Raw genomic sequence first — 11,383 nt, forward strand, 5'->3', positions numbered from 1 at the left:
AAAAATAGAGGTAAACTAGGAAATGACAGAATATAGAGCAAAGAAGGCAAGGCTAGCCTTTGGTAGAAGAAACCTTTCTTACCGAGGTAAGAGCAAGCAAAAGAAAAAAAAGGTGACAACATAGATTGATGCTAACTAGAAGTGGAGGAATTTCTTAACTGATGCAAAAATGTTATGTGATCATTTGCTAATAATGAGGAGGAAGGAATTGAGTATAATTCTTAAGGAAAGAGATTTACAATCGATGTTTTGGAAAATGGAAGAGGAAGCTAACAAAGGACACAGAAAAGAATTACTGAATAAGTAATATTTAGAATCTATCATAAAATTATGGAATGGTTCCACTGGGAAACTGCTAAGGCCCAAGGCATAACAAAGCACACAGTTAGGAACTTATTAAAACTACTGATGTCAAATATGTTTTTAAAATCATAATTTTATGATATAGCAAGAATCACTTTCAAAAACTAAGTTACCATTCTTTGAGGGTAGGGCCCTGGTATTAAAACGCTTTTGTACCATCTAAGCATATAGCTAAAAGCTTTGTCCTTGAGTTAGTCAGTAAATTTTTGTTATAAAACAAATAATAATTACAATTTGGCAGAACAGAATTTAAAAATCAGATTTTTTTTTAGAAAACATCTGAAAATGTCACTAACAACCAATAGCAATGATGCATTTTAGCACAAGCCAGCAAACACTACTCCAATAAGCTACCTTATAGCCACTCCTATTCTGGAATTGAAAAAAAAAGCTTCTGACTTTTGAAAATGACTAATCTGGCCTGTGGAAAGGAAAATATAACTAAAAGAAAGTGAAAGATTCATAGCTTACTATTAGGAAAAGTCATGGCTAAACTAGTTCTGCAATATTATCATTGGTTATAATTTATTTATTTTCTGTGTAATCAGGAAATGTAATATACTCAATATAGAGTGGCTAGAACACCCTGAACTGCATATGTAACTACTTGCCAATGTACCCCACATGGAACACTCAAAACTGGTAAGTTCTGAGTAATACATAGATCAACTTTAGCAATGTAACACAGAGAAGTAAGCCCTGCCTGTTATCCTTACATTCTAAGGATCCTGATGTCCCACAAGTAGGTCCTAGAAATCCACCCATTTCTCAATATGCCAATACCATGACCTAAGGATGTGGACCTCCTGGGTTGCAGTTGGGGGGAAACAGAAATAAAAACAACACAAAACTCCTTCACATCAAAAATTTCTAGTCCCAAGAATTAGCTCAATTATGGGAATAAGCCATCACCTACATGACTGAACACTTCAACCAAGTATGTTTTACATAATTACTAGATAGCAAACCACACAGCAAGGACATTACATGATCAAGAAAATTCTGTTGCCTTTTCCTACATTTAGAAAGATATGAAAAAGCAACAATTTATGTTATAAATATCAGCCTTTCTAGGACAATCTTCGAAGCCTCATAGGCTCTGGCCACCCCCAAGATCCAAAACACTACCTGAATTTCCAATGGATTTCAACGAAAACTAATCATGAAGTCCATATTAATACTGCCAAGCCACAGTCAACTGCTTTGATTATTAGGACTAATTAAAACTCATAATGGATCTTAATCCACACCATAAACCAATACAACAATACTGTTCAGAAGTAGCAACTGATTCAAAAATGCATGAAAAACAAAAACAAAAACAGAAAAACTTACTCTCTGAATATTCTCTAATTTCTTCTTTTCAACTTCAAATTGTTTCATCCAGCAATGTCTTTTTTCTTCTTCTTCTTGAAACTGCTTTTCTTCTCTGTCCCTCTGAGCTCTGAGAGTTTCTTTCTCTTGGTCTTCCAGCTCTTTCTGTTTGTCTTGCCAAGCCTCAAAAGACTGCCTACATCTTTCTTCCACTTCACAGTATCCAAAATTTATATCAGCATCATCTGTACTCATGAAGAGAAAAATTTTAAATTGAACTTGTCAAAACTGAACCAATGTAAAGATAAAAGTAATCTCAAAATAAAGAAATAATGTCAACATCTTACCAAAGTATAAGTGATAATATGCAAAAAGGAATAAATAGTAATTCCATTGCAATCAATAAAGAAATCACATAACTTGCCTTAAGTTATTCCACAAAACCTCTATAAAATATAATGTGTGTGTGTGTGCGTATGCGTGTGTGTGTAATTAAGGAACATGGTTACAAGACATTTAAAAAAATTTAAGTCTGAGTATATATCTATTGCAGTCAGCTATAAATGTGGAACAATTTTAAATCTACTTACGTCAAGTTAATTTAGAAGCCATAAAAAAGCTATGAGAATATGTAATTAAATAGTGTAGTTAAATGCATAACAATTTTCAAATATCGTGACTATATTCTTCTAAATGTCAAAACATTCTAAATTTGTTTCAGATAATTATGATCAATCACATAAAAATTATCACAAATATCATCAAGAAGTTTAGCTTACCTTGCAAAACATGTTCATCCACAGGCAAGTCACAAGGACCAGGCTCTGGCACAGAATCAGGACTGCGACAATGAGTTTTACTTCTCATAAATTCTTCTTTTTCTATTTCAGATAACATCTAAGAGGTTAAAAAGTGCCAATAATTTAAAAAATAGAGAGTAAAATCTATCATTTTAATAATATATTTAGTATGTCGATACACATATCTAGAACTTTATTTTTTTAAATCTCTCTTGAATACAATTCTATAGCACATTGATAATTATTCTCTTCATGGTGAAGAAAAATGTTTTTCCCATGCAAGCAAACTGTACTTTATCCCCCTTATGTTTTTCCAAATTCTAATTACTTTCTAATATTTACTCATAATACTCAAACTGCTTGAGAATCATGTCAAAATGTTTCTACTAATATGTGTTTTCCTCCTAATACATTTCTGTATTTCTTATCTGTAGTGACTGCTCACATATACGCTGTTAATATATTCAGTATGTTTTAAAAACAGAAGTGTTCTCTAATTTACCGAGTTATACACAAGTCATAATTTTGATTAATACTTTTCCATAATTAGACTCCCACTGCACTCTAGCTTAAAAGATATAGGGTACCTATTCCCATGAAGTAGCAGCATCATAATTCAAAATCAGTATTTCAGGTCTGGGTGTTACCAAAAAAAAAAGTAAGAAACATATGTATAAGTAATTTTCAGATTATGTTAAACATGTACAGAGCAAGAACAGAGTTTGGTAAAGTTAGAGTTGGGTAAAATGAGAAGTAAACATGAGTTCAAGGTGCAAAACCTGTGGACTTTCTCTTGTACATTTCTGGAGGTTTTAACTACAGGCTCTCCTTTACTCTTACTTTCTTAGGGATGTTTTTATTTTTATGTTAAAAAAAAAACCAACCTAACAGAAACTCTGCATTTAAAGTTTCCATAGAGTCTGTTTAGTCCAATTTAAAAAATTAAATAAAAAATTAATACCTACATTAAAAAAAGTTTCCACAGAGTATTTAAAGTCTCCACTGGATGATAGCACATTCTTAAGCAAGGTAATAATATTAGAGTATATTTTGATTTTCCTTGGAACTTTTAGGGAAAAAATATGGTTCAGTATATTTCTTCTGTTTTATCTATATGCACATTAAATTCCCAAGTATTAATGGTTCAAATCACTTTTTAAAATATTTTTAAATATTGAAATTTGCATTGCTTTATATTATACGCCAGACAAGAAAATAAAATCAAAAATTATTTGCTTAAAATAATTAAATTTTTAATTTTTAAGTCAGTGAACTTTTAATCAGTGAACTATATCATCTGACATGAAAGGGAAAGGTAAAATTCTAACTGTAATATTGAATACTTTCAGTCAAACAACATATACCTTCAATAATTGTTCTGGATTTTCTTTACATTCAGTTGACAATTCTATCCTTAAATGCATATGATTATTAGAAACTGCTCCATAACCATAGCCTATAGAAAGAAAAAAATATTATAACTTTAATTATTAGAGCAAGGCACAACACATTAAAATTCCAGACCCTTTAATCATCCTTTAATCTCAAATTCTGCCATAGTATATTCTTTTTTTTCTCTTGTTTTATGTCTTTCTTTCTTTATTCTGTCTTTAACCCTTTATCTCCACTCCCTCCACACACCCTCAAAATAAGCAATTTTAGTATCTGAATGTTCTTTAAAAAGTTCTCTTTCTGTGTTCTCAGAAAGTAGTTTTTATTTTGTAGGCATGTATTTTTAAATGTACTCCAAAGCTACTATTATCTCTCTTATTTTGTGGCTTACTTTTTTTACTGAGCACTGTTTTTCATTTCCTTCCACTTTGCCAGGTGCTAACATTTAATCTGTTGTTTCATATTGATGCCTACTATTCCACGGTGTGCACTACTCACTCACAGTGTTGTACTATCCACTCGTGCATTGATGAATACCTATGTTTCCCCCAAGTCCGTGCCACCACAAATAACCCTTCAAAGAACATCCTTATATTAGTCCCCTTCTGGACATGTAGAGAATTTGTTTTATATTTCTTAGGAGAAGAACTGCTGGGCTATAGGGTATGAAACTATTTAATGTATCCAGGTAATGCCAGTTGCTTTCCAGAAGTGGAGGAACGAGTCCTGCAGCAGTGCAAGTTTCTACATTTCCACATCCCTGACAACATTAGTAATTATGTAGTCGTCTAATTTTTGCTGTTTTGATAAAGGCAAATTGAAATCTCATTGTTGGTTTGCCATAGTATATTCTTGATCATAACTCAAAACAACAGAAAAATACTGAAGAATAATCAGAGGAAATCTGTACTCTTTATTCTAAAAATGAAAGTAATAGATTTTTACAGCACTCTTTATCACCTTTCATTGTCTAGACTGAAGTTTATTTTCCATGTACACAGAATAAAGCTGTGCTTAATATGCAGACACCGTGATTTGAAATCAACAAAGGTTCGATTCCACCTGCCACAATCTAGTAATATCATCTTGTACAAGATATTGAAAATGCGTTAATAAAAGTATTGGTTTACAATATTATAATTACTAACATGAGTGAAGTGAACTTTCATTTCTAATTTTGTGAGTTGTTTAATTTTATTCTTTTTATCATCAGTATAGATGTAGTTATGTTTCCTTTCCTTTTTCAATTTAAGTGTTTTATTATGGTAATGTTCCTTAGTAGTAAGATATTTTTCACAGATGACCATTCTACCAGATAACTGACTATTCACACCTATTCTGTCCGATATTATAGATTTCCTTTTCAACACCTATTCACAATCTCTCTGGCATGCTTTCCTATGCGAGAGGCTGAAAAGCAAAAATAACATTCTCCAGATTCTTTGGAGCTAGGTTTCTGAGGGTGATTTAGGTTCTGCCAAATGATACATGTGTGCAAGTCTTTATTTTCATAAAAATATTACGTGTGAAGAGAGGCAGGAAGAGATACTGTCTTTTTTCTGGCCCAGACTATGACAGAGGGAGCTTCGGGTTGGAGATAGGAGTGAGTAGTAGAGGATTAATGTCTCTGAATTTCTTCACTGTATCAGACAGCAGTGCCTGCTGCAGCCCAGTTCTACAATGTATGTGCGTGTACATTTTCTACACTTTGGATGTTCAGCCTAGAATCTGTTTCTTCAGTTCTATTAACAATTCTCTTATTTATTATAGAAGCTAGTCTCCCACACTTCCTAGTATGTATACCCTATGAAGTTCCCTCCTACACAGAATCTGCTGAGCCTGGGACGCCATCAGGATGTGGTAGAAATGATGTTGCATGACTTCTGAGAAAAAGTCATGTGAAGTTTTACCAGGTTCCACCTTACTCTCCTGATATCTTGTTCATGGGACACTGTTTCTCAGAATCCAGGTGCCATGCAAGCAATGGAGGGAGACCACATGCAGGCACCTCTAGCTGACAGCTCCTGCTGAACTCCCAGCCAACAGTTAGCATCAACTGCCAGCCTTTTGAGTGAGTCATCTTAGAATTCCAACCCAGTAAAGACTTGAGATGACTGCAGCCTAACAAACATCTGACTGTAAATGCATAAGAAATCCAAGCAAGAACTACTTAGCTAAGCCCAGTCAACTCACAGAACTATAAAAGGTAACAACATACTGTAATTTTAAACCACTAAGTTTGCTTTACACAAACACCCTTAAAACCTTACTGTTTAACATAGCTAAAATAGTTTCTGTCTACAACTGAGAGCCCTGATCAATACATCCATATCCATAAATAAAATTAGCCTCTAGTTTCTCTTGTGTGTGTGTTCTGCTCACACAGTTTTGTATTTGAAATCTGCAGCTTTTTATAAATAAAATATAATCTGCAGATTTTGGCTCCTTGATGGATTGTAATAATTGAATCGCAAAATTCTTCCTAGTTCCTAATGACATTTGAGAAGAAATTTCTTTGCACCGTCTTGTCAGATTATTGATTTAATCATATTTTCTGCTTTTTCAAACAATCTTGATAATTTGAATTTTCTTGGAAAATTATTCTATTCATTGAGTCTATCAAATCTATTGAATTAGAGCTGTACACAGGATTTTGTAATTTGCTAAACCACTGCTATAACTGTAATTATATAATGTTTCATGTAACTAATTTTCTATAATTACGCTTCCTTTAATTTTTTTATAGTTAGGCTCTATAATTGCCAATATATTTAAAATATATTTTCATTGTATAAACTTGAGTAAAAAAAATAAGCAAACCATTAAAACCCCCCATAACTCAACTATGATGACCACTGCTAAAATCTGAAAAGTCTACGTATCATAAGTCTTTACATATCCTTTCACACAGGTGCTCACAACAAAAACCTTAGAGCCAGTTTCCTCTCTTCCTTTCATATAAGTCCATTAAAAATATTTTAGTTCTTTTTATCTTAAAAATGGCTTCTAGAATATGACCATTTTCCACCATTTCTACTCAAATTACTCTCATCTGTAGCTATACTATTGCAATAGTCTTGCAGTAGACTCTATCTTCTCTACACAGTCCCCAGAATGACTGCCTCGAAATACATCAGATACTGCCACTCCTTACTCAAAAACTTCACATATTCAGGATGGAATCCAAAGTCCACACTTTGGATTTATAAGAATCCTGTATGATCTAACCACTCATTTTCTTAGATACAACCTCAAAAGCTTACTGCTCTTCAGACATATGCCTTGGCCTTTATAATTCCCTCCTTCTGGAACACCAGCTCTCCAGGGACCCACGTGGCTCGCCTTCTCATTCACTGAGATATTCATGTGGCTTACTGCCCCATTATCAGTCATTACTTAAAATCACCTGCTCAGAGAGGCCTTCCCTTACTTAGCCCATCTAAAAGAGTAACCTTCAATCTCTATCCCTTTATCTTGAAATCTTTCCTTCACAGAAGTTGTCATAATTGAAATATTACTTACCTATTTATTTATTGTCTGTCTTCCCACACGGGAACATTAGCATAGGCAATCAGGACCTTTGCCTATTTGTTCCCTGCTATATTCTTAGTGGCTAGAATAGATCTTTTACACAATAATATTTTTGGTACAAATATCTGTGAATATCCATATTATAATACACACTAATATTTGCAAAAGTGACATTTAATTTCCTAATAAATTTTTTATTGAACTACAGTTGATTTACAACATTGTGTTAGCTTCAGGTATATGGTAGAGTGATTCAGATATATATATCATATATATATATATATATATATATATAAAATTATATATACATATTCTTCTTCAGATTCTTTTCCATTATAGATTAGAAAAAGATATTGAATAAAAAAGATATTGAATATAGTTCCTTGTGCTATACAGTAAATCCTTATTGTTTATTTTTATATATAGTGGTGTGGACATAATAATTTGAATAGCTATTATGTCATTAAATATTGTCCAAGTCATCCTTTTTTTAATGAGTGTACTGTTAGATACAGATCCTGTTGAACAAGTAGATTTTTGCCATTTTTCATTATAAGTCAAGTCATGACTAATTCTAGTTAAATATTTGTTTATTATTCTTAGAATAATTCCAAGAAGTAAATTTGCTCAGTTTAAGTAAATAAAGATTGTGAGGTGTTGATATAAATTATATTTTTCTCCAAAAATATGTGTCAGTTGACATTCTAAAAGAGTCCCATGATTAGTTATCTTTAACATAGTGTAACAGAATGCCTGGTTTTAATTAGGACTGGCAAAACAAACTGTGGCTAGTATTCATTGGAGACATAAAGAAGGTAGTAAGAAAAAACAAATGAATGAATTAAATTGAACAGTCCGCTATACTGTACTTTACTTGTGATAAATGCACATATCTATAATATGAGATAAGAACTTCAAGCAATTTAATTTTATAAATTGTAAATTATTCATACTTACAGAAAACTTATCTGCCAAGCAGATGAAAACTGTACTTACTTAAAACATCAGTATCTTCCAAGTCCTGAAGAATGAGCTCTTCAACAGTTTTACTCTTATTCTTTATGATGTTAATACAGTGAAGAACTGACTCAGGTAATTCATCCAAATCCTAAAAAATTGAATAAGAAAGAAATTGTAAAATTCTTTATTAAAACTATACTTCCAAATTTTGATACAAATTTTGATATGCCAAAAATTTGAGCAGAATGTGTAAATGAGGTAAAAGGGCTCCATATAAAGAGCATAGTCCAAGGAAATATATTTGTTTACAATTTCATTTTCAAGTGGCTATGAATTGCATCCATGATTCTGTTGGATTTCATATTCAAATGAAGAATTTCAGAATTTTTAGTCTTATTTGAATTAACCGTGGATAAAAAAGACATAATAATGTAAAATAATTAATTTTTCCAAAAGTGTTATGTAGTTTACTGCAATACTAGTTAAAAATCAAAGTGTAATTATTTTTTGAAATTTGACAAATGAGTTTTTTGGAAAAAGTTTACTTGAAAAGATTTTGAAACAGCAAAACAACGGAATTTGACCCATTTGATATTCAGAGATATAAAACCTCAATGGGCAAAAATTAGCAGAATAATGGAAAAGAATACATAGCTTGCATAGATTATATAACAACTAAATATATACAACAGATATGACAAATCAGTTGAGAAGAGGTAGATTATTCCACACTGACACTGGGAATAATTGCTAAATATGTACAGTAAAATTTCAAATTCAATCTACATTTTATAGCATACCTGAAAATAAGTTTCCATTGGATTAAGGATTTTGATATAAAAGAACGAATCCATAAATAAATTTTTTAGGTATATAAACATTGGAAAAAATGCACAAATGAAAAGAAAACATGTTTGATTTCCAAAAATGTAACTATTTCTGTAGGCCTAACTATTTCACATAAAGTTTGCTTTTCATTCATGTCTAATCACATCAGAATGCTCATGATTAAGTAAAAAACACAGGACGCAAATATAATAATATATATAATCCCAGTTTTGCAAAAAATGCGCACATATACATGTGAAATTATAGGTGATTTCTACCTTCGATATACCTTTTCTACTTAAATATCTACTAATATACATTGTTTAAAGATGATCCTAAGGTAAAAAATGAATAAGTATATAAAACATACTGAGAAAAGTAATATTTCTCCTAAAAAGCTTACTCTAGTTCAATGGCTCAAAAGTACAACACTTAACACTTACTGTATCACTATTATCACTCTTGGTTTCTGATTTTGAATCACTATCAAGATCATCTTTTTCCAAGGAAGAAATACTGATTTTATCCAATTCAGCTTCTATTTCTTCCTTGAGCTTTGCATCATCATCATCACTGTCTTCCATCACCCTGCATAAAAAAACATAGAACCACTTGAAGAAAACTGAAAAGGCTGTCAGTAAAAACTATAGGTTCTTTAATGTGCCATACCAACCCAACAACTTCTACATAAAATTGTTTTAGTTTAACAAACTTTTATCACACATTATTATGGTTGTATTATATATTAAATAACATTGATTTCTCCCTATATTCATTCATGATTTCTTTAACGTTTGACTGCAAGATGATCTACTCTAATAATACCCTTTAAATTCTCTAAAGGAAAAGTTACATGGAATGGACTGGTGTACCTTCCTGAACCAAGAAACTTCATAATATAACTTATTTATCCTGGTAATAACTAATGGCAAAATATCTCTGAACAGCTTAAATATGCAGCGATTGAAATACCCATAAGATAACATGCTATGTCTATACAGGGGAAACATCTGGCTAGCTTCTACTCATTAAGTCAGAGTTACTCATTTTACAAAATAGCCACATGTTTTTACCAACAATAACGTGTTGTAATAATGGATAATGTATGGCTTATAAGTTCAATACTTATTTCATTTAAATCTTTAATGCTTGTAATGGATATAGGTCAAGCAGTGCATTCATTATAGTATGTCTTTACATCATCATTATTAACCACCATCAGTCAAGCTCATTATCCGCCCAGCAATCCCTCTGAACAACCTCTAGTCCAATCATCTTAAAATTGTAGATTTGAACAGTCAGTTCATTCCTATTTAAAAAAGATAATACCTTTGCCTGCCCTTCCTCTAGCTATAGATATCACATATCTTTCTTTCACACATAAATGATTTAATTGGCCTGATTTTCATGTACTTCATAAACTCAGAGAAATGAAATTTTATGTTCATACTTAAACTTGTGCAGAAATGTTCACAACAGTTTTATGCATTATAGTCCCAAACTGGAAACAGTTAAAAAAAAGTCCCCCCATAGGCGAATAGTTAAACCAACTCTAGTTACATCCACACCATGGAATAGTACTCAGCAATAAAAGGTAGGAACCATTGCTATAAGCCACAGTACCAATGAATCACCATGAATCTCCAGGGAACTATGCTGAATAAAAAGCCCACACCAAAAGGTAACATATTAAATGATTCCATTCATGTGACATTTTTGAAACACCAAAATTTTATAAAAATGAGGACAGATTAGTGATTTCCACTAATGGGGTGGATGGGGTTGGAAGATGTTTATGGTGATAATAGGGCAACATGAGAGATTCTTGTAGTGTTGGAACTGTTCAGTATCTTGATCGTGGTTGTAAGTAAGCATATTCAGATGATAAATACTGTATATAAAGTAATACACCAGCAAATGAGTACAAAAAATTGAAGAAATCTGTATAAGGTCAGAATAAGACTGCACCAATATCAATATCCTGGTCGTGATATTACACTATAGTTAACAAAACATTACCATAGAGACAATGGACTGAGTGTATAAGAAATATTTCTGCATTATTTCTTAAAGCTGGACATGAATCTACAATCACCTCGATAAGAATTTAAAGATATTCTCAGTATTCCCTAAGAAAACAGTTAACTACATTATGATGGATCCATAGAATGGAATACTATATAAGACCTTTAAAA

The 11,383-nt window shown here is 31.9% G+C and overlaps 1 protein-coding gene across 5 annotated transcripts in view; it reads right to left on the minus strand.

Annotated features, from left to right (window-relative positions):
* The window catches only part of LRRIQ1 (leucine rich repeats and IQ motif containing 1), a 171,022-nt gene that overhangs the window by 158,375 nt on the left and 1,264 nt on the right, over positions 1 to 11,383 (minus strand). For all 5 annotated transcript variants that reach the window (XR_012510795.1, XM_074375324.1, XM_045519400.2 and 2 more), the window contains exons 2-6: positions 9,632 to 9,776; positions 8,397 to 8,508; positions 3,842 to 3,933; positions 2,457 to 2,574; positions 1,699 to 1,922 (exon numbers count right to left, since the gene is read on the minus strand). Coding sequence is in view for 4 of the 5 variants with exons in the window: in XM_074375324.1 (XP_074231425.1) it covers positions 1,699 to 1,922; positions 2,457 to 2,574; positions 3,842 to 3,933; positions 8,397 to 8,508; positions 9,632 to 9,772 (687 nt within the window). In the remaining variant the exon portion in view is untranslated. The remainder of the gene's footprint in view (positions 1 to 1,698; positions 1,923 to 2,456; positions 2,575 to 3,841; positions 3,934 to 8,396; positions 8,509 to 9,631; positions 9,777 to 11,383) is intronic.

Source organism: Camelus bactrianus, chromosome 12 (genome assembly GCF_048773025.1).
Source record: "Camelus bactrianus isolate YW-2024 breed Bactrian camel chromosome 12, ASM4877302v1, whole genome shotgun sequence".
Lineage (NCBI taxonomy): Eukaryota > Metazoa > Chordata > Mammalia > Artiodactyla > Camelidae > Camelus > Camelus bactrianus.